We start from the raw sequence: 24,398 nt of genomic DNA on the forward strand, positions 1-24,398 counted from the left end.
AAATATATGCTTTGTATCAGCATTTTCCAGAATATTACCAAACTAATTTTGGACAATACTCTGAAAGACATAAGCCATTCACAAACACATTTTTCATCTCATCTTAATTCCTTTCTAAACTTTTATAGTACAGTGGAGGAAGCAGAGGATTGTAACAGATGGATACGTGGATTAAGTAATCTCAGTGAAAAATACAAGTCACCTTCCCACCTTGAAAATGCAAAACATGTTTTATTTCTACTGGAATCTCTGGGAAACATTGAGACAGATGCTAAGCTAATGAACGTGATGGACTTTGTTAATTTGATTTTTAATTTGATACTCCCTGAATGTTCCCTAACTGGTTCTGATGTGATTTGTGTAAATGTTTATTTCAATATTATAGCAAAAACTTTAAAATTTATTCTCCCTGAATTTTATGTAAAAGATGACATTAGGGTTCTTGACTTTATTTTTACACTTTTAAATAACTCTGGAGGGCAAATGCAAATGGCTGTCAATGATTTAGTGGGGGACTCATGGTATACCTCAAATAAGACCCATTTTAGTCAGTCAATCCATGGATTTAACAGGACTTTCAGGATGTTCCTTAATCCTTTTCGTCATGTTCAGCTTTCATCAGTAGAACTTTTGGCAGAAATTCAAACTTTTCTGAAGAATAAAACTTTTGAAATCCAAGAAAACAGCTCCTCTCATTTGGACATTGAGATTGAACATTTCTTGCATGGGAAAAATACCAGTTTGCTGATAGAATTCTTTCAATATGTGATTAGCAAACTTGACCCAAACTTGCAGGGTGAACACAAAACATTTCTCCAGAAACTGATAGAAACAGCAGCTCTGAATATTGAACTGGTAAGGAAGGTACATGAAAATTTTAAGTCTTCTAGTTTTATTGGCTTTCCATTAAGAGATGATAAAGAGTTTCTAAAGCATACGGTAGACTTGGTGCAAAATATGAGGAACATGGATGTTGAGTTCTTGATAAGTCAATTCAAACAAGTCCAGAGGAGCCTAGATAATTTCTTTAAAAATATCAAACCTTTGTGTATTGATAACTCTGAGTTAGAAATGTTAACTGACTGGTGGAATGCATTTGAGAACAATTCGTGTAAACGGAACCTGACTGGGTTGTGGCAAATAACAAGACTCTTTGAACACAATGAACTCTATGATGTAGAAGAGATGTTCCACCTCCTCCTTGATGTCATCAGCCTTTCAGAAAGATTAGCTCATGGAAACATCACAGAAGCACTAAGTGAAGTATATACTTTCATATTGACTCAGGAAGCAAAAATGCCAATGTTTACTGAAGAGGAGTTCTCCAATCAAGTAGAAAGTCTTCTAATGTTATTGGAGATGTTGACAGATACGTCTGACGAACCTGCAGAGGCCTCAATTTGTTTTTCTACAGCGTTCTGCTGGACTCTCACAACAGCAGCACCTCAGAGTGATCCCACTTTTAAACCTTGTGACTTTATGTATAGCAATTCTACTCTTAATTACAATGCAGTCATTGAAGTCATTAAGGAGCTGAAACTCATCACTCTGGAGGACAGTTCCTCATGCGGTATGGAACACTTTCAGATGGATATCGCTCGCAATCTGACTTGCTTTTTCCATCAGATCAGAGAATGGAACTCTATTCTTTTGAAGTTTTCTGAGCTCCATCATGTGAATGGTTCAGTTCTCAAAGAGCTGCTAGATTTTTGGAATGAGCTATCCCTCTATGCTGTGCCACTGCAGGTGAATAATACATACTCAATCAATTGTTCCTCCACACCAAAGAGAAAAGTGGCTTTACAAATTGTAGAAACACTGGGAGGTATGCCAGTGGGAGAAATGGAGATGGCAAAAGATGTTCTTGAACAACTGGATGATCTTTATGGTGGTCTAAGTTGGAACAGACATTCAAGAACATCCCTTATAAAGACTGTTCTTACTCATGTTAAGAATATGACCAGTGAAATTTCTGGGGTCCTGGATACAGAAGCTGTCCTTTCTTTTCTTTCTGTAATTCAGCCTTTAATGACGCTGTCTTCTGTTGGAAACCAGACATATTCAATGTTTATGATATTATCAGCTTTAAATGGAAACAGTAATATATCTGATAACTTTGAGAACTTCTTGTTTCCTATAGTTACAAGCATAGAAGATTTACTGGTGAATTTTAATGTTAGACACTTACTTGTGGTGATAGACCAAGAGTTTCAATTACTGAGGTTAGCCACTGGACAGTCCTCTTCAATGGCTCATGATATTTTAATACAGCAGTTTAATGCATCATCTGTAGAAGCTATGTTAAGAAATTTTGAAGACATACAAGAGATTGTGAACAGCTTTCTATGCAAGTGTAACAATAAAAATTATACTAAAATAATGCATGCTCTAATTCTCCTTATGACTAATGAAAATTCTTCAAATGACCTACTGCTGGTTGTCAAAGACATTATTGGCTTTCTGGAACTATTCCAAAAGAAGTCTAAGGAAGACAACACTGGTATGTTGTTTGTTGATGGTCATCTTGGGAGAGAAAAATTGAATAATACTCATACCGCTAATTCAGTTTTGCTAAACAGTCTCCTTCATGCAATTGCTGATCATGATGTTATAGAAGAAGCTCTGCATATCAACAATATTGAGCTTCAGATAGTCAATTTCATTGACTCATTTTTTGATAACGTACTATACAGAGAAGTTTCTACTCAGTCCCAAAACAGAACTCTGGAGATCATGCAAGAGATCTTGCAAATGATATTTCAGTCTACTACAGAACATGACAGGAACAAAATAACTTTACCAAAGGATTTGCATAAGGATATAATGGCAGAAATGAGGTGAGTGTTTTCTATGTACTTATTTTGACAGTGCTGACAACAACAAAAGGTGTCTGTCTTTGTAAATAGCTCAATCAAAACTTTTATTAAGTTAATTACTGTTTCATTTTGGGTTTGTGCCTTTGAGTAAAACAATATTTTGTATCAACTTATGTTGTTCAGACCACCCATATTTGGTACCACATTATATTGTGTGGAACAGGTTATGGGTGTGTTTAGTAATCTGTATCGATACTTGAGGTGGTTTGTTTGGAATTATGATAGAACCAACTATTTCAAGATATTAGTGTTTTAAAATCCTTGCAGTTCTGAACATTAAACCCATAGTTACTGGGGGACAACAGTCAGTTTGGTTATGGAGCTAAGTATTAAGGAATGCTTGGGACTAATGTTTTGTGGTGTAGTGGTGTTTTTTCTTTATTTTTCTTTCCAAATGTAAAGATACTGTATTTGAAAAGTCTTCAACTTAAATTTGCTGTTGACTTCTGCAAACAAGATGACCCTTTGGAGTCTATGGTTATAGTGCTAAGTTGTTCAGTTTAACAAATGCAGTTTCTGAAGGAATCTTGAGCCCAAGATCATTTTTGCCAGATTACTCAAATCAAATGTAATCCAGCAGCAGAGGAAACTCTGCTTCAGGAGTATGTTTACTGACAACTAATTTAATAGAAGTACCGCTGGACTGGAGTTGCTGCATTTAAGTAATACTCACTGAATGAATCTCAGAAGATTATTGCTCCAAACTGCTCTAGAGTGTCTTGCTGGTGGAGCTACTGATCCTACTGGCATAGACCAGCTGAGAAACAGCATACTGAAGCTGATGCATGCCTCTGATGTGGTATTTAAACCTTTATGATTAATTTTATGCAACTGTGTGAAACCATTGGTCAGCAGGGCCAGGTATTAGCCAAATATGTTAAATCAAAAGCAAATACTAGAAAAGGGGGCCACCAAAATGATCAGAAGGATGGAACAGCTCTTCTATGAGGACAGGCTGAGAGAGTTGGGGTTGTTCAGCCTGGGGAAGAGAAGGCTCCGAGGAGACCTTATTGCAGCCTTCCAGTACTTAGAAGGGGGCTTATAAGAAAGATGGGGACAGGCTTTTTAACAGGGCTTGTTACAATATGGCAAGGGCTAATGGTTTTAAACTAAAAGAGGGTAGATTCAGACTAAGTATAAGGAAGAAATTTTTCCCACTGAGGGTGGCAAAACCCTGGCACAGGTTGCCCAGAGAGGCGGTAGCTGCCCCATCCCTGGAAACATTCCAGGTCAGGTTGGACGGGGCTCTGAGCAACCTGGTCTAGTTGAAGATGTCTGTGCTCATTGCAGGGGGGTTGGAATAGGTAACCTTTAAAGATCCCTTCCAACCCAAAGATTCTATGGTTCTATGAGAAGCGGTCTATTTTCCCTGAATGCTAATTATCAGAGATTTTGAGTATTCTGCTTTTTGATATCAAGCCAGTATATGCTGTAGGCTTTCAGTATGAAGACGTTATGATTTTGTTTATTTTGCTAAGGTAGTTAGGTAATTTTTAGCACTCACAAGGTCTGAAGAAAGCTGATGACTTATTACCTTGATGAAAACTTCCCTTCCCCCTACCCTCTACCCCCCCACCCCAGAAGTATTACGTTCTGATGTTGAAATAGTTCAGACAAATGTAATAACTGTTAATACTGAAATGCTTATATGATCCATTGAAAATTGCAACTGTACATAGGCACTTGTTGAAAATTTTTCTGTGGTACCCGTGTTATAAAAATAATGCTTTCTTATTAATCTTTCTGCAGAGCATCTGAAATCTGCAAGATTCTTCAGAAACATTTATACCCCGATAGTGTCCTACTATTGCAGAAGTTGCAGTTTACTATTTTGAATGTTCTTAAAATTTTTTCAGGTTGGTTACCACAACAGCAACTGAATGGGTCACCATATGTGTTAGTACTATAATATTAAGGCTTTACTCTAAGCAAATTTTGTAAAAATAAGCTTACCTGTGTGATGTCAAGCAAGGCAAGCATACTGATGCCTGGAAACTAAACCAGCAGAGGCACAGGAAAAATTATGATGCAGATCACATAAAGAGATTATTTCTTTCCAGAGTGGTCGTGTTAATTCAAAATCTCAGTGGAAGCAGGAGGTCTTGCAGCTCCTCTTCTCTCATTTTTAGCCATCTGCTCTTTCCCTTCCTTCTGGGCTTACTCTGACACACCAGGACCTCTTCTGTTTTTGATTTGACTCACAAGCCCAGCAGAAGACTCTACACACATTTGGGTTTTGTCTACCTTTTTTACTGGATATTTTTCTGCCAGGCTAATGAACCGAATCAAGTCACAGAGGTTTTTTTTTAATGAGCTGGAGTTGCCACAAGGCAGCATATAGCTGACAGAAAGCAAAAATGGGGCAAGTATATAAAGGAAGTGGCACCTCCTATTTCTGTCTGTGTTGAGCCAGTGCACTGGCTAACTGTAGCTGAACAACTTCAACAAATTATTCAATTTTTAATGTATTAGGCTTGTCTTATTCCTTGCATATAGGCCCCCAAGATGAGCACTTTAAGAAAGGCTCTGTATTGACCTAAGGGTATAATTTCATATTATGTTTTCTTTGGGAAAACCAAAACCTTTACTTTTCAAAATTCATATTTTAACCCAACTATGCCCAGAACTGCTTTCAAAGAGCAATTAGTAAGCATTAACCTGTCATTCTAGAGCAAGGGATGAGATCAGAAATGCCTTATGCTAACTTCGTTTCCAAACAAGACATAAGATGTGATTACAACCCAGTTCTGGCTATCTTCACTCTTCTGTGACTGACGCAGTTCCCAAAGAGTAAAACAGTAGCAATGTTGAGCTCAGAATAAGTGATACTGAAAACGTGTACCAGGTACCTGGAATCTGTATTTGACCTCGGAAGATCAGTCTGTTTATGGAGTAAACTGAGATTAATGAACTAAATTTTTGTCATTGTTATTTCAATGCTCTGCTCATAGGGATGTTTCATAATGTTTCATTTGACCCAGAAAACATTATGAAACCTAATGAGAAAAGATGAAACCTGCTTAACTTACTATGCAACTCAGTAATGCAAACTATCACTTCTGTGAACAAGATCAAGGTTTGCTTGTTATAGAAGCACCGATGAATGTTTATTATTCTTCCTTCTTGACTTATGAAGCAAACATAAGGAAAAAAATATGGGTGGGGTGGGGGGAGAAAAGTTGATCATTCCATAAACCAGGGTTCAGTTGTCAAGCCAAACTCCTTCCCTGCTATCCCATGTACAAACTCACTACAGGCAGGGGAATGGAGCTTTTTTCCCAGTACGTGGGGGCTGCAAGCTTGGCTAGAAACTTCCTCCATGTGTGATCAGGTGATAAATATCCCCTATACGGATTCTTTATCCCCAGATATGCAAAATATCTAAGTAATGCTGTTTCCCTCCCCTTGCAGCTAAAGTTTGAAAGTTACTACTCACTGGAGGGTTAGTAACAGCCTGATGTTTCCACAGGGAAATAGGATCAGGGGAGCCTGCCCAAGGAAGAGGTAGATGTGGTTAATATGCACAGCTTCTCAGAGTTATGCTTCTTGCCCACAAAGAGCAAAAATGAAATTTTCTTATCTGGTTCTGTAGCACGTATTGCTGTTTTTATTATTCATCAGGAAAGTGTAATGGAGAAGAGTAATGGAAATTCAATCAAACTAGCCTTTTATGCTCTCTGCAATGATAAATAAATTTAGTCAGAAATATATCTCAGTGCCTTAATGCATCAGACTTTCTTTGCTTTTAAAAACTGTTCTGTCCCTTATTATTTGGTTAACTTTTAATCTGATTACAGTAATTTATTTATTTTTTTTAACTGATTAAGCCTGGGCATTTTCTCTTACAGAAGAACCAGTTGTCATTGGCAATGTTTTCTGTGTTGTTACAAAGTGTAAAGATGGACTAATGAGTTACTTATTCCTCTCTGTCATTGAAGGAATCACTCTGCTTCAAGTTCATTATCAGGTTTGAGTGGTTTCCACACCTACAAGTGTTCTTTGCAACATGTATTAAACTTTAGAAACTAATGGGAATGTCGTCTTTTTTTTTCCTGCTGTCTGAATGATGAGCCCCCACAATGGCTATACAAAGCTGAGGTTTACAGCTAGTTAAATAGCTCTGCTAGTTTGTCTACCTGGACATTTTGCTGATATGAATGGCAGTGTTTTAAGTAAACAGATGTCAGAGGCATCATTCATATCTCAAAGTAGACTTTTGAGGAACAAATGCATTTCTGTAGTCACCACCATTCTGTTGACCTACTTCTGAAAATATTAAAAAAACCTTGCAAAATCAGAAATGTGAATATTCAGGAGAGAGATAAAAGTGAATACTATACAAAGCATAATGCAAGAAAAACTATGGATACGGATATCTAGATATTTGGGTTTTCTGAATGGAAAATGATGTTGTTTAGAACATTTTTTTGGGAAAAAGATAAAATTGGTCAGCCTAAAATAAAAAAAAAAGAAAAGCTCATTTCATGCTGCAATTAAATTTCAAATTGAAGTGTTGATGTTTCTGTTAATGGATGAATCTCCTTGATAGGCTAGGTTAAATTCATAAATATTTTTTGTTGTTTCCAAAACTCAAATTTTTGGAAATTCTTTTGTTCTTGAAAACTTCTCACCCAGTTTCAATTACAAATACAATGAGTAAAAGAGTATTACCTTGCCCATGTTCTAATTTAAAAATATGCATCATCGAGTTGCCAAGACCTGCTACATCAAGCAATAACATCATCTCATGAATTTGTTAACTGTATGATCACTGTGTTTTGCAGGATATTGAAAGAATGTGGTCTGCTTTCAACAAGGGGGATTGTGAGAGTATGGCATATATAAACCAAAAACTTTCTAGTACTTTGGAGAGCTTTCCAACAGCCTTGCGGAATACCAGCAATGGCAGCTGTGAATGTCAACTAACATTGGGGAACATACAGAGACGACTGCAAAAGTAAAGCCTTTTACATTTTGGTACCCCAAAGAGTACTTGTTAGAGATGCTATTTTGTGCATATGTTTGTGTTCTAAATTATGTAGTTACAGGAGAATTGCTATTTAAAGTTTTTTTAAAACTTTCTTCATTTAGCTGAAAATTGAGTGGATACAATGCACAAATTATTTAAGTAATTTAGCAAAATTCTGGATACTTCTAAAAGCTCTCACACTTTTGCTGAGTACTTGCAGCAGATCTTGCTGCTCCACAAGGAGAATGCGTTGAATCGCAACTGAGAAAATTTTCAGTTTTCCATGATGTCAGTTAAGTCAAAATTTTGATATCTTAATTTTTTATTTAAAGCTGTTTTGCTAGGGCCTTGTCCTCTCAGCAGCTGGATATCTTTTGCAAAACATTAAACATTCAGATCAGTTCAGCAGTTCAAACAGCCAGAAACACAGGAAGGATGGTGTTTGTAAACTGACAGGCTTGAACTCCAAATAATTTCAGATATTTGCTATTCTTTTGAGGGCAAAATAGTAGGTTTTAAATAAATGAGTAAAATTGCTGCTACAGAGTATTTAAAAGTTGCTGTCAGTTAGAAGCGGTCCTTGTTATAAGTGTTGCTCTACTGATTTGACTGTTGGGTTGTTTTAATAAGGGGCTTGAATGGTCTCTGCGAATTATAGTAATAAAACAGAAGAACTTGAACTTACACGCTGGTGGTCTATGGACCATAGACTTATGTCCAGTTTTTGAACGGTAAATAATATCTGACATGTGTATACTCTTTGTTACTTAAATTACAATTAAGTAGACTTTATTAATCTTGAACTGCAGTGTGTGGTATCTCTAGGTTTTAAAAATGCATGTTGTGAAAGAAACATGGAAGTAAGACATTGCTAGACCTGTGGTTCTCCGGAAGCTACTGTTTGCTAGAGCACTTAGCTATCATGGGAAGATCTCCACATTTGCAGTCTGATTTAGGCATGAAATGTTATGATCCCTGCAGCATGTAAGTCCAGCATGAGAAGGTCTGTAGAGCTGCTTACTGCATGCACAGTGTATGCACAGAGCATAATGTGACCCTTTTGCCTCATTTAGTGGCTGTTCCACTATTCATGTTAGACTTTGTATGTTGTAATGTCAATGACCTGATTCTGATAACTTGTGAAACTAAGGCTGTCATTTCAGGATGGCTGAAAATTTGGAGCTACAGTTGTCAGAAAATCCAACGGCAGCTTTTCTCAGCAATTTTAATCTTTTGAATGGTGGGTTCCAGTTTTATTCACTTTTTTACAAGCCACTGCTGCATAATTTTATAGAACAATAATTTTTCCATTGTTCTTCAAACTTTAAAGGGATATTACTTAGAGACTACCGATTGAATGCAGTATATTTTCATTGTACACATGTGCACATAAATGCATGTTGGCACAGGACAGCATAGTCAGAGCCTGTCCAATGAGATGCAGGGATTTGTTAGAAAGAAGAGGGAACTTAAGTTAGTAGAAGAAGAAAATTTTAAAGGACTAAAGGCTGCTTCACTAATTTCAGATGTTCTCATAATACAGGGATGTGGGATAACCTATGCTCTTATAGGATAATGCAAATAGTTGTACAAGCCCTTCAGTCTGCCAGGAGAGTGCCCTTTGCATTTGAAGTAAAGTCAATTACATGACATGAAGTTTTTGTGTCCTTTGTCACCCCTCAGAATAAATCCAATGAAAACGATACAGACTGTGGGCAATTTAATTAAGCAGATCAATAGTGTTGGCACTATTTTTCTTCTTTTCCAGGTGTGAAAGTCAAAGAGTGTGTGCAGAATCTTACTCGGCTGAGGCTGGACATTGGTTCTTCTGTCAATATTTCTGAAGAAACTATCAATGCCATCTTGGAAGCCAGTATCTCCTATTCAAAGGTAAAAGATTGAAAAGAGGTGTTAAATTAATGGGCCAACCTCTAGCCTGATGTGCCAACAGAAACAAAACAAGCCACCTTGTTTTTGTGGAATCTTATTTTTTCACTTGTCACTTCTATGTGGAGTATTTGTGAGATTGAGGACTTCAAAATAATAATGTGAAGCATCACGAGATCAATTTATATTATCACTAGTCTTCTGGCCTAAATGGCACTGTTTCATTACTTTCAGCAGTGTTTTACCCCCTTGAGCTGACACAGAATTTGAGCTTTGCTATTTTGGTACTGTAAAAACGGTGAGGGTTTCTGGAGAAATAATTTCTTCCCTTTCTTTTGATCCTTGCAGTACCGAGTTGTCTGATTTTTTTATTTTTATTATTCCTTTGTGTGCTCCTCACTGTTCTTACATTATCTTACCAATATCTTGCCTTACCTCCACTTTAGTCATGTGTTGTCTCTTGAGTATTGTCTAAAGGGTGGATCGTGTAAGTTTTCTGAGTGAAGGACTGTGTGTGTTATTGCTGCTGTTTCCTGTGATCCCAGTGATCAGTAGAAATCACAAAAAATGCCACCTAACTTACAGGTTCTCTCTCCTGTTAATGTTTGTATGACTGGAAAGGGTTGGGGGTATATTTGATATACACTAACCGGGTCAAACAAGCAGCCACTGGGTGTCACTGATGCTCCACTTGCAGAAACAGTTGCACGTTTTGTTCATGAAAAGCCTGGCTTTTAAAATCGCAGTTCAGACCATCATAACTACTTTATAGATGATTTGTTCTTTTTCTTCTTTGGCACTGTGACTGCTTTTATTGTTAGATTGTTATTTTGATACCAGTAAATGGTAATGAGAGAAGTAATCTGGAATCGATTAGGTTAAATGGCATTCGGTGCACCTTTGATCTTTTGGAATAATAATGCTAACTGACTGAATTTTCAAATTTCTTTCTATCCTTATTTTTTGCCAAAGTCCTATGTAGAGTTTATGTATATGTACACATCTTACATTTGCCTATCTATACAGAATTTTTTGTTTAAATGCTTAAATCCCCTCCCAGTCCAACTGGAGCATTAAAGCCTGTGTCTCTCACTGATTAGGCAAGATGCACAAGTACTTTTTAAAGCTATAATTAGGCATGCCCACTATGTTTATGGTATATATAGCCACTGTCTGATAACCCTAATGATAGCTGCAGGCCCACTGCAGTCCTCTGTTTCTGTGATTGCATACTACTACTACTGTGCTTGCCTCTGCAATGGTAAGAGTAAGCCTTTGAGTTTTTGTTGCACTTACCCTTAATTTCTACCACAGTGTTATGCTCTGGCCATGCTCATTGCCAAATGAGCTGAATGGTTAAAACTGGACTGGAATGGTGATATTCATGTGGGGCATGAGGAAATAAATTTCAAATTGTATTACAGAGTCAATTTTCCTCCACAACCAGAAATCCAAATCACTATCCTTTTATGCTGCTAGCAGAATTATATTTATCTTCATATTCTGTTCCTTGTCCATGCACAAAAAACCTGAATATTTAAATACATAGGAAATCTTTTGGAATCACAAAGGCAAAATTCTGTTCTAGAATAAAAATCTAGAACTCTAATTATTAAATTGGAAGTTAAAATGTTCATAGGAATTGAAGAGTTAAATTGCATACCTTGACCAACTTTGGCTCCTAATTTGATTTTCTTGGGGATCCTCTCCCTCATTGGGTACTGTAACTAGCTACGGATGCATTCAGTGGAGGCAGTACAGGCAGGTTCTGTCCTAAGGAGAACAATGGAGCCCTGAGTACTGCACTTTGGTTCCTACAGGCTCTGAACTTGTAATTTTTCTGGACTTGCTGCCATTTGCTTTCTTTCAGGCCTTTCAGGAGAAAGGGTAACTAAGAACTCCTGAGATATCTGGGATGCAAGCATTTGTCTTTTGATGTGACATTTTTGTAGGAAGAAACAAACCATCATTATCCAAGGAGTTTTTATTGTAGTCTCACCCACGGTCTGCTTAGGCATTTGTCCCTTCATCCATTATTAAATAGTAACACCACCAAGGACTGTTGAACTGAGAAATGTGAGCTGGCTCAGAGTGAACACTGTGCTGTATAGGTATCCCTAAGTGTTAAATTTGTGTGTCCTCTGAAAGAAGGAGGGTCCGTATTGTTTGATTTTAGTGATTTGTACATCCAGATTTTGATCTTTAAGTGTTTCTGCAACAAACGTGTATATCTGTTAGAATGGGCGTGTTCAGCGTTGTAAATATGCTTGCTTATGGTATGAATGCTCATAGAATGAATGATCTGTTAAAAAATGAAAGTAAATCTTTATAAGAAATACATTTCATCTCTTTATATAGACATAGAATATAAAGTAAGAATATGCCAATCTGATACAGAGCTGTATAGTTCGTTATTTCAGGTCTGTTGATGACTGCTAATTGTCATGTTACTGTGATGCAAATTCTCACCTTATTGACTATGAAAGAAGGTGCTGCATTTCAGGGAGAAAAATTTTTAACACATATACATTATGATAGTTTTCTTACAGTGCCTTTGTAGCTTTAACTGGAAGATGTGATGAAGAAGTACTTAGCCTGCTGCTAAAGCTACCTGAAAAGACTAAAACTTCCCTGGTAGTCGAAGAATTATGTTCTTTACCAGCATTGGACTTGTATACCATGTTTGTACTGATTATACAGAATTTGAACTTACGTCATATCATTTACAAGGTAAGATGTGAAAAAAAGTGTTTACTTCCTATATTTTTCTTTTGAAGGTGGTCTAAAGCATGCAGGTAGATAAATGCATAATTCTGTTATTTCTTCAGATGTTCATTCTCTGTGGAAGCAAGCACCAGGGATATAGCATTTTTTTTGTCTTCATTTAGTTCTGTAAAGCAAGGACAACAGTTGAAGAATGGGGTTGGTAGAAGCTGCTGTATTCCATTTCTTGCTTTCTCAGGAAAACCACCGCTGAGGAATTAATTATGAAAGCTTTGGAGAAAACACAGGAGGTTGAAGACATAGTTTTATTAAACTTTACCTGTTTGCAGTTCATGCAATTAATCTCTTCTTAATTTTTGAGTGTGGAAGACTGATCTGGCAGGATTGGAACTAAAACAAGCATAGGAGCTCACATAACAAGAAATAAAAAAATATTTTCTAGGAAAAATTCATAGCACTCTGGAATACATTTTATTTGCTGTAGAAATCAGGTTGGCAATTCAGATGGCTCCTTCAGTAAGGAGCTTTTCCAGCTCAGGACTAACTTCTCAATAAGGGCAAGCTTCCTATATTTTATATGACCCAAATCAAACAACTTTGACAGGAATGGTACAGTGCCAAAACTATAATGAAGGGGATGCAGAAGTCTGTAGCAAAACTGTATTATCTATACAACTGTAGATAATCTAGTGTGGGTTTAAAAAGCAAAATTTTTGGATGGGATTCTGATAGTAGATGTTTATTTCAGTTCTTTTGGGGTAATTGATTAACAAAACATAAAAAATTGTAAGTACAAATAATTGAAAAATAGTTATAAGATTGGGAGGAATATTGTTTTGTTATAAAGCTGTAGATGCCCAGTTATATTCTGGATGCTGTATGTGCAGTTAAACAGGTTGGCCACACACTCTTAAAAATGAGAGCATTTCCCAGAATAGGTTAAGATACCAGTGGAAAAAGAAAAGATCTATACTTTCTGAATTATCTGTCAACATAAAGGGGGGGAAAAAAACAGTGCTTATTCTGGTAGGCTTTTCTGCTGAACACTACTGAAGCATAATGTATTCCTAGCAAAGAACAAAAAATGTTGTCAGCTCATCCTAAACTATTATGGAAGCTTTGCTTATTTTTCAACTGAATAAGTTTTTTTCACTTTTTTTTAATGTGTAAAAGCAGGTGAAGGCTGAGAAGAAAATTAAACACAGATGTTATTACAGTAGGAAGTCAAATAAAGGTGGATAAAATAAAGATAATCAGAGGAAGCAGCTGAAAGTATATAATGAGATTATATTGTTTTTATTATCATGCATAGGCAGGTAACAATAAATCAGTTTGTATTACTATATCATCTAAGTAACCTATAAAAGCAAAGGAAATAGAAAGAAAATTCATAATGCCAGAAGTTGTATGGGTGGAAACAGCAAACAGCCAATTGAGCTCTAGTCAAGTAGGGAATGAAATGCATACAATTATTTTAGGTAAAAGGTGGTGCGTATGGAAAATGCAAAGGAAGGAACAGTGTGCCAAGAAAGTTTGTTGTCTAATATTATTCCTAAAGCCACTACAGTGGTTGCTAGATTTAATTTAACTTATAAATTATTTTAAAAATATTAAACTGTTGCATTGAGCATTGTGAACTTGTTGAAGGAGAAGTTATAATTTACACTGAATTCCAAGGGGCAGGATGTTGCAGATCCCATTAACATCTTGGGAAGGAGACCTCTCTTCAGCTTGGTAGGTATAAACATGTTCTCTGGATTTTAATTCCTGATTTGTCGTAGGCTGGTTCTAACATTACCAGCGAATTTTTCCTTAGCTGAATTTGAGCATAACTGGGGAGTTATACTAAAAGCAGTTTTGTTAAACATGGTTTGCAGGAACATTGTATGGTCAGTTTTAGGAAAAGACTAAATAATTCTGAGTGTTCCATTGAAAAGTTAAAACTTTTTTTTTTAATTGGAATTTATTGTTGTGATTTTTTCTTTCTTTTCCAAGATTAAGATACCATCTGAGATAGGCAATGTACTAAACATGCTACAGGATATGGTTTCTAGCATCAGCTCTCTTCTCAATAAAGCCCACCATGTCATGGAAAACCTTCCAGTGTTCCTCCAAGGAATTCAAAATATTGGTGTGCTTGACATCTCTGCATTGCAGCAGGTATGTGTATGATTTCAATATACAAACTTTTTTCCCATCAGGAGGTGCTTTGTTAGGGATGTGTGCTTAGTAAGGATGGACACCAGTAGAGATTGTGTCCTAGAAAGTTGGGAACTTAGAGAAGAGAGTCCATAGACCCTAGTAAGATTCATTTGGTCTCTTTCAAGCACTCTGGCTTATTAATGAAAAGTAGCACGCTAATTTATTAATTAAGATTATCACACTAATTTTGTGACTATCAATGTATTGTTTCTGTCATCTCTCTTTTTTTCGTTAATTTATGAGATTATAGCCCAAGTTAATGTGGTGTTAGGCTACTGATTAATAATAGCACGTATTATTTTCAGTTTGGAGGTAGCCATGCCTTTTCTGCTAATGCTGTACTTTTTTTTTTTTTGATAAGCAGACTATTACTTTGTTTATAAGAAATAGCTTTGCTTTTTTAAACATTAAGATTTCAAGACAACATGTGCAGTTCTTGTATCTGCCATGCATTTCTGTTTGTGTTGCTTAAGGTTTTTGTGTGATAATTCTGCTTGACATTTAAAAACAAGTGGCATGAGGTGTGAGTGAGAATATTTCTTTTGTCCCTGCATTTAAGGGCAGTTGCTGTGTCTGCATCTATGCAGCTAGCACAGTGGTGGATCTAGTATTAAACAAATTAGAGAAGATTTCTGTTTCTAAGCAGGGTCCAATTCCATAAGAAGACCTGCTGACTCCGATGGGATTGCCTTCTGGATTTGCTATTCTGTGTGGAAAGTTTAAGATTGCATCTGGTTCTAAGATTGCAGCCTCTGAAAGATCCCTCAGTGGTAAACAATGCAAACTGGTTTTTGACTGTAGTACAGAGTAAAGGCTGTACTCCCTAAATACTGTTTTAACTAGTGATATGAATCTTTCTCAAGATCTTCTAACCTGTGTGACCGAGAGGCATGTTGTAAAATGCAGTTCTGTGCATATTGGTTTGTTTTTGAACATCTCTTCTTTGGGGTAGCCCTGTGGCTGCCACAATGAAAGGCGGCTTTCATCAGATGCTTACATCTTTCCTGCTTTGCTTAAACTAGTTCTGCTTGTGTCAGGCTTTCCTTCAAACAAAGGAAGTACTCTTTTTGGAGTGAAGCCCCGAAGTTGCTTATTTGATAGAAGAACCTCTCAAAAGGTCCTGTTCAAAAAAAGTTTACAAAGGAACAAATCGAACAGCAGAGGGCCATCTGGTCACAGTTTTAATCTTTGCTCCACGGCAACCCATATTATCCTGTAATATAGCATAGATTTAACCTTGGAATTTTTGTTCCTTTTTACACCTTACCAAAAAGGTCAGTTATTGACCATAAATCAAATAAAGATTTGGTCACAATCTTTATTTTCTTAGTTTTTATTTATTCCTTTTTTCTTGAGAAATTGCTATTTGTTTTTGTCACCTAATAATTTGTGGAGGATTAAAAAAATTCAGTGTCTATTTCTTTTGTTAATAAATTAGATGTTTGATGTTTTGAAGGGCTCTTCTGTCTCCAACTTTTTCTCATTTTGTAGACTAATAAAAGCTGTTTATTTTAAAATATCCTTTCCTTTTCAGGTTTAACTGGATTTTTTTTCTATTTTCAATAATACCTTTAATTATTGATTATTTTGTTTGCTTCTTTTCTATAGTGGCCAAACTTGTGCTACTGAATAAGTGTGCTCCTAAACTGCAGTTATTACTTATACACTTTCATCTTTAAATATTTTCTTCTATTTCCAAAAGAGTCCATCCTTCTGGATTTTTATTGTCATGAAACTAACAGCAAAGTAGTTTGGTGACCTAGGAAAATCACCAAATAAAGTATGTAAAGCTTTGAAAAGTAAAAATATGTGGACCTTCAGCACAGAGTAAGACAGATTGTCCCATTCATTAACTTCTAATTGAAAAGGTTATTTTGAAGTTGATTTAAAAAAATTAATTACTTCTATAATGAAAGAGGTAATAAAGTAATTGTTAATTATGCACGTGGACTTTTATTTGTAGGCGGCTGCTTGTTCTATTTCATCAGCTTTGATTACAGACCTACTTAATTTAGTTTAAGCTAGAGCAACCGGATCAAAGATAACTTTTTGAGAACATCCATCCTATATAGTTCTTCCACTTTATCAAAGCTAAATTTTAGGAAACATTTTATTAAGTCAGTGGATATTTAGTTGAAAGACAGTAAGTAGATTCAGTCTGTTAGTGGCAGCTTACCGCATACATATTCATTATTTGAATTTCAAGTTATTTTGATTGGAACCAGAATTAATTAGCAAGTTTTTGCTCCTTGACTGAAATAAGCCTCATTTATCCTTCTACTGCAAACAGTCACTAATAAGAATTCAAAACCACCTTTACTCAGCATTGTGCAAAAGTAAAGTTTATTCTTCCAGTAAAGTCCGTGCCAGCAGACTCATTCAAGAGCTGTAGATGATGGTGTTATGAAATCTGAATATTATCTATTTACTATGCTGTATGCTGAAACTGTATGCAAAAAGTCAGATTTTGGGAGCAACCAACACTGAGTTTTAAATAACACTTTCGAATATTCCTCCAGGATTACTAAGAAGCACCTGGAACTTCAGTAAACGCATTGATCAGGATAAACTGTTCTAACAGCACAATCTCTAAACTGTCTGATTTATTCTTTATGTAAAGTGCTGTAGTACTTTGAAAATTGACTCTCCTGTTTAGAAAAAAGGTCCCAGTGACAAAATGCTAGTTTATTTCAGTGTCAAATGTGCGGTTGACATATCACAGTCTTTTTTCTATTTGCCAGCTTTGCAGTCTTCAAAAGATATCTGATAGTCTAGTTATGTTTTCCTTGACAAGCATCTGCAACAGTAATGAGCACCAGAGGTGCCAATGCATCCTTCAGTTATACTCTTGCAGCACGTTGCCTTGCAGTTGTATACTCTCCTAGAACCGTGCACCTGTACAGTTTTCCATGAGATACCAGTTACAACTGAGCATGTTATTTAATAAATGAAGCTGCATAGAGGAGGTGCTGAATGATGGTGCTTAAGCCATAAAAGCAATCAGATTGTTCTCCTCATTATATGTATGCTAGTCATGAGCAAATGACAATAATAAATGCTGGTATGACTTAAGATGTAGAAAAAGTAGAAGCACAGCTAACAAGTTAAAAGATGTACTTGAAAAATAGGCTTTTAGGGCATGTGTATTTGAATATTTTTTTTTTTTTCTTCTTAGCAACTGTTTTTACTGCAAGCATTCATATGCAAGATGGTTTTGGTTGTTTGTGCTGTCTTTGGAACACAGGAGTAATCTACCAGAAGGGCAGGCTTTGTGAAAACTGGCATTGTAATTGAGGAATCTGTAGTCCAGCTGTCTTGATATTTTCATTCCTTTTCTGCCTAACCAACACACAGTATTTTTCAAAGTTTAACGTAGTACATTATACTACTGTCTTTCATTGAGTATCCTGGCAAATATGACTGCATTACCTTTCCCCTCCTGCCCATGATAAAGGAGATAGGAGAACAGAAAAGAGCACAGCAGGCCCTCATTCTCGTAGGCAGTTTCAACAGTCTAATTTTGTCAATCTCCTTGGATGCCAATATTGAGAGAACACCAGGGCTACTCCTTGAAGCTGCTAAAAGCAACTTTGATTCATCTGTAGTTCTGTTTGTTCTAGTTCTTGCAAGGTGGGCAGTTCAGAAGTTCAGCTGCTGGATCCCTGGAGTCTATAATCAAGGCAGTGTGTAAAGAAGAATCTTCATTTTTCAGCAATACAAACCTGTTCATTGACATGCCCAAAATCATGGGACTTTTGGAGGACAATATGGCAAAGTATGGTATTCCTGAAGACTCAAGTAAGAAAAACTGTTAATCACAGGTTGTGTGTATGCATTCAGAGTTTAGAGACATTTTTCCCTCTTAAATGGAAATTTTTATATATCAGCTGACATCTCAGTTGACACTGTAATCCTGAGCACAAGGGTTGAGCAATAAAAATTTTATGGCTATGAGGTGATTGTGGATGAGACACAAGTGATTCTGGTTGTTTTCTATCTTTGCAAATAATAAATAAGAATATTCCTGTCTCAGAGACATATTTATTAGAATTTTTAAAGCACTTGGTGTTAAAAATATACCATTGAGATACAACATTGGGAATTTATTGCTGCATGCCTTTCTTCTGTGAACAGAAAACTGTGATATTATTGTGTATTAAAATACGAAAGCCCTCTGGATAAAATAATTTTTTAATAGCTGATATTCCTACTCGCTTTATTGAGTGCCCAGAAAATCTCTTATCTCTTACATAAATTTCACCTTTGCTCCCTTTCCTCACTATACATGTAACTTACCTTGATTAATCTTGTTAATAACCTTGTTAGTGCCTCAGTGGCCCTATGCTGGAGAGGAATACAGTGATAGAGTGTCACTAGGGAAGGATCTGGGACTGCGACTCATGGCTCTACCATCTGTCAACCAGACCAGAAACTACAACCAGAAACTCGCTCTGGCGTGGCTGGGGCCCTTGGGAGGAGCTGGAGCTCTGCCCCAGCCTTCTTCACTTGAGTGTGGGATGGCAGTAAGCAGGCAGCTCTGCTTTTCTTTCCCATTTGAAGAATGGAGTTAGCAGGATGGCTGATTAAACAGATTGTTTAGGCCTTGATCTCTTTCAAAACTGTTTAGGCCAGCTTTTATCTGTTTCTTGATTATTTTTTTAAAATATTGTTGCAACTCCCGAGTGTTGTAGGACCTTTTAGCTTAGGACATTGAACTATCGTTAAAGCATGTTAGTTACAGCATTCCTATGACTGAATTAATGCTGTTTCCCATATTTTACAAATTGGTAAATGAGGCAATGGAAGATGAAAATTAAAATTATATGAGGCCACAGAAATTTGATTTGAACTCCTTCTCACTGATTAACTTGTATATATTTTGTGTACCAGACACTTGCCAATGACTTTTTGAAAATCACAGCAAACTCAGATTAGCAAGTATTCTGTGTCTTTAGCATATTGATGTTTCTGAATGGCCAGGTTGGAACCTCTTAATTCTTTGCTGTCATTTAGCAATGATTGTGTTTAGTAAAGATTGTTTCCTTGAAGAATGTAAAAATTTGGGCAAAGAACTGGGTGTTCCTAATGATACATTTCTGAAACTTGTTTCTTCAACTTTGCGCAGGAGTTTAAATGTTTTTGGTCTAGTTTTCCATTATGTACATTAATTTGTCTTCGTTGAGGAGTTAACGACATTATTTAATATTTCTTCACAGTGCTGGAAATGGGATATTTCTAAATCCACTCACAATAAATAATAAAACACCCCAAAACATACGAGCTGGACATAAAAGTCTAAATATTTCTCACAGGAAACTCATTGCTTTTACTTGATTTCAAGGGCAGTAGGATATCTTGGAAGCTATTCCTTGGATGCTAGTTCTGAAGGACATACAACCTAATGCATTAATAGCCCCATGTGATGTATGAACATGTCTTTTGGTCGAGGAATGGAAAAGTGAATTGACTAGATTTTTCAAATCAAGAAGTTAAATGTCATGCCATTTTTTTCCCTGTATTTTTGGTAGGTCCTTATGAAATGATACAAATAAAAAAGTCTGTATTTGTGAAGGAATTTGTATATTCCTACTTCTTTCTTAAGTAGGAATAAAAAGCTACAGAACAACTGAAGGTGTGGAGTGAGTCTGTTTTTTTTGAGGTGACTCTTCCCTCAGCATTAATTTTGTGGGCAGAGGTTTTGCATGTGTCCTTCCACCCTAAAATGCACTAATGTAACTTTTAGGATAAACGGGGTTCACAGGCTGCTTTTCACAAATGTGAGAAGCTCTTTGGATTCTGATTCTTTTTTTCCTGTCTAATGTTTAGAGTTTTCCATCCTCAATGCTATCATAGACTGTCGTTAAACAATTTCTATTTGGGGACTTGTAGTGGTTGCTTAGTGGCAGTTGTATGGTATTTGGCACGGTGCTGTGGCAGATCCTAAATTAAGACTCAAGCTTTTCTTTGAATTAAAAAAAAAATATTAATCCAACATCACCTCTGTTGTATGTCTTAAATGCAAGTCTGTCTTTGTTTTTGCAGCTCCATTTTGCTTGAAGCTTTATCAGGAGATTTTGCAGTCTTCTAATGGGGCTTTGCTATGGACTTTCCTGAAACCTTTATTACATGGGAAGATACTGTACAATTCAAACATCAACATGATTGACCTGGTGATGGAGAAGGTGAGTGTCAAAAGAAACACTATTTTTGCTTATTGATTTTTGTCTTTGTACTTAATTTCAAAAGTCTTTTAGAGTAGGGAGGAGCAATTGGATAATTGCCTTTCAGAAAACTGGATCTACTCTGTCCCCTGAGTTCTCACCTTGTTCCCACTTCAAGCTTAATATTTCTCTTAATTTTTATCCTACTGGTTACTGTGGTTTCACCACAGTGTGAAAAGCAGAATTTTGTTCAAAGTCCTGTAAGCCTTCTTATAAAAAGATTAGAAAGAACATATTGGCAGAAGTGTCGTGTGAATCATGCTGTATCAAGGTGTATGATATACATATTCCAAGTGAGCTGTTGCCCTCAACATTTTCTTATGATGGGAATTCTGATGGGGTAGCATAGGGAGCTGTGGAGAAGGGACACCCTATGAACAAAAGCCTGTTCTGAGGGAATCACTGAGCTGTGTTTAAAAAAAAACAACCAACAAACTAACAACCTACAGTGCATCCTTCCCAATTATGTTTCTAACACCAGTAGTATGAATGACCAGTAGTAGCTGAGCTACAATATGTGTGGATGCTGATGACTTGATATTATTCAACAGTTTTACTGTCTCTGCAGTTTTGGTGTGGTAGGTGCTCTGTTTTGAGCATGATTATCTACAATGACATGTTTGTTAATGACTAGCTTTGAGGCACTGCTGTAAGAGGAGGGATGATGACTTATTTTAAGTACACATTAGAGTTCTGTGCAAAATTTGCATTTATCTTTCAAATATATTTTTTTTTTACCCTGGAATATTACTTATTGCAAGATGGTAATTTAGGTTAATCTAAAATCTAGAAAAAAGCATTACTGCTTGTAAGTGGTACACAAGAAGACACTAGTAACTCTAAATGTGTTGGTAACAATTTTCCATGTAAATGGAGTACATCATGGTGTTCTGACTCATGCTCTAAAACGACAGTAAAAATAGCGAAGCCAAAAAGCACACACTAGACAACAGATATTAGGTAACTTTATAGTTTCTGCCGTGAATTGGTAATAAGGTTTCAGTGATTTTATATTTTGCAGTTAAATAACTCAATTTGAGCAGCAGGCCATCTCTCTGGAGTTGAGTATAATTAACTTTAAATTTTTAGTCTTCTAAAAATGAAACTGCTCTTGATGTTTATAGATGGAAATTCTATAAAGAATGAGTTGTAAGACATGATAAAAATTCCAAATAATTTTGAATACATAATTACATTCTGTGTTACAATGACATTTAGAACAATACACTTAAGATATTTCCATGTTATTTTGCCAATTAATATGCCAAAACCACATTCTTTAAAGTATCTGTAAGAAGGATAAATCTCCTGACATACATTGTGGTTGTGTTCCCCTATAGACCTTTTAGTGAAATCAAGACTGAGTATTACAGTTCAGAATGAAGTTTGCTTGCATGTTTGTGTGTTTTTGTTTTTTTAATGCTCTAGAACAATACAAAGATTCTGGTAGATGCCTCTAGCAGAATCTCTCATTCTCATTATGTATTCTCAGGCTCACAAAAGTTCCATCATCTTATTCAGGAATCTGCATAAATACACCCCCAGCTTTCCCCTAAACCTGTAGATATAACAAGCAATTATGGTTGTGTATCTTTTTATATGTAAATATGAAAGTAGTAGGAAAGTTTCTTCTACAATTTTTTTTAATTTGTTTTGTTACAGAAGCCTATCAGCTGTTGCTTGAACAGAAACAAAACTTAAATGCAAAATATTGTCCCAGGTATCTTGAACTCAGCTACTAAAAACTGACCGTTTAGCACTTACACAGCCAAATCTACTGAAATTGGAACAGAAGTTCTAATTTCCTTTAGACTACGTGACCACATGGCAACTATTTACTAGAAGAAAAAAGTATAGGATTAAAGCTAAAAAGAACATTGATGTTTGTATACTAGCATATACACTCTAAGATTTTCACATGGACTATTTTATTTCAGGACTGTGTAATTGACCATTCTTTGATAAACTGTGAGGTCACTGGTTTTACCTTCTGAGAAGTCAACAGTTCTAATGCGTAGAATAACAGTGACTATCACAGATACAGACTGCAGTGCTGACTGAGGTGGGGGGGAAAAGTTCAGTGACAACCGGCTTCCAGGAGTTCAAAGACCACGTGTGATGTCTTTTCATCCTTGCTTTCTCAACTGAACTTTTTGCCACTGATGAGCTGATCTTATGAAAACATGTCTTATTTCAAAAGATTCTCAGGGTTGATCTTATATTCAGGCAATCTCATTAGGACAACTTTGTGCTATTTGTAATTGGAACAGTCAGAATAGGTATATATAAATAAAAAGAAAAATATAAATGTAGCAAGACAAGTGAGAAACAAAAGAAACTAGTCTAGCAAATTCATAAATTTCAGTCTCCTGCCTTTTTGTTTAGTAAAATTAGAATAACTGAAAATGAGTTGAGTAAGTTCTTATTCTAAACTTACCTATTCTGTCTGGCTTTGCATAAGCACACTTGACTTGTCAGCCCATTAAAAGATGTCATTATAAAAGCATTACAATAAGCTCAGAATACCATTTTTATTTATTAACAACTTGCATCAAGAAGAGGCTTAGACATACTCAGCCCAGAGAAGACCATAGTTCATATTGAAAGCTCTAATTTTAATCAAAGGCAGTATCCAGCCTAAGTGTTACAAAGAACATTTAGTTTAATGTTTCTTCATTGATCAGGAAGAAGAGAACTTGAAGAGAATGTCTATTAAACATCGAAGTCCAGCTAGTCATTAACATACAAACTCACAGGAGCTGCTTTACCATGTAAGATGAAGCATTCATCTTGCCCTAGGTTCTGATTCCTACTGTAACCAGTGAAGGCTGTATAGGGTAGAACTGAAGAATATATCAGTAATGTGATATTCCCTCCAAATACTGTCACAGCTTCCAAAAACTTAAGGTCAGGCTTGCCAGGACTCTACTGCTATAATGTGTCCATTTGCTTTTTGAGCTTATATAAACTCTTAGTATTCATAGTGCTTGTGGTGAGATGTTCTGCATCAACAATGTCTTCCTCACTTGCTTGTTCAACTTCAACTAAAGCAACTTCTTTTTTAAAATCCTGTGTTTATATCTCCCAACCATATTTCTGTTCTCTATTTCCACAACTACTCTTTTTTGTTGTTGTTGTTATTATTATAGCAAAATTAAAATTTGCTTAGTACGGATGTCAGAATTATTAGTCTGTAGTTCTCTTGTTCCTCCAGCATCCTTTTTATGAATAGCATTGTATTTATTATTTTCCAGTTCCCTGATAACAAGGGAATTTTAATAATGAGGTTACACTACAGTGACTACTTCAACTATTTAATCTTTGAGCGCTCTTAGAATTCTTGGCTGCGTGTCACCTTGTCCTGGAAACTACTTATTGTTCATTTTGCTAAATTGTATGACCTTTTTCTTTTACTGCTGCTTCCTGCTGTGTAGTGTGTGTGCATGCATGCAGTCTTTCTCAAGTCTTTCTTAAAGCTTTTTTGTGATAGGCAATATGTTTTTTTCAGTTTCCTCTATG

The 24,398-nt window shown here is 36.1% G+C and overlaps 1 protein-coding gene across 1 annotated transcript in view; it reads left to right on the top strand.

The window, feature by feature from the left end:
• The window catches only part of ABCA13 (ATP-binding cassette, sub-family A (ABC1), member 13), a gene marked incomplete at both ends in the record, with an annotated part of 75,407 nt that overhangs the window by 35,641 nt on the left and 15,368 nt on the right, over window positions 1–24,398 (top strand). The window contains 10 exons of the mRNA XM_010296048.1: window positions 386–2,837; window positions 4,626–4,732; window positions 6,725–6,843; window positions 7,661–7,833; window positions 9,009–9,085; window positions 9,614–9,735; window positions 12,271–12,462; window positions 14,452–14,616; window positions 18,279–18,456; window positions 20,701–20,840. Of these exons, the coding sequence (XP_010294350.1) occupies window positions 386–2,837; window positions 4,626–4,732; window positions 6,725–6,843; window positions 7,661–7,833; window positions 9,009–9,085; window positions 9,614–9,735; window positions 12,271–12,462; window positions 14,452–14,616; window positions 18,279–18,456; window positions 20,701–20,840 (3,725 nt within the window). The remainder of the gene's footprint in view (window positions 1–385; window positions 2,838–4,625; window positions 4,733–6,724; window positions 6,844–7,660; window positions 7,834–9,008; window positions 9,086–9,613; window positions 9,736–12,270; window positions 12,463–14,451; window positions 14,617–18,278; window positions 18,457–20,700; window positions 20,841–24,398) is intronic.

Source organism: Phaethon lepturus, unplaced genomic scaffold (genome assembly GCF_000687285.1).
Source record: "Phaethon lepturus isolate BGI_N335 unplaced genomic scaffold, ASM68728v1 scaffold30601, whole genome shotgun sequence".
Taxonomy (NCBI): Eukaryota; Metazoa; Chordata; class Aves; order Phaethontiformes; family Phaethontidae; genus Phaethon; species Phaethon lepturus.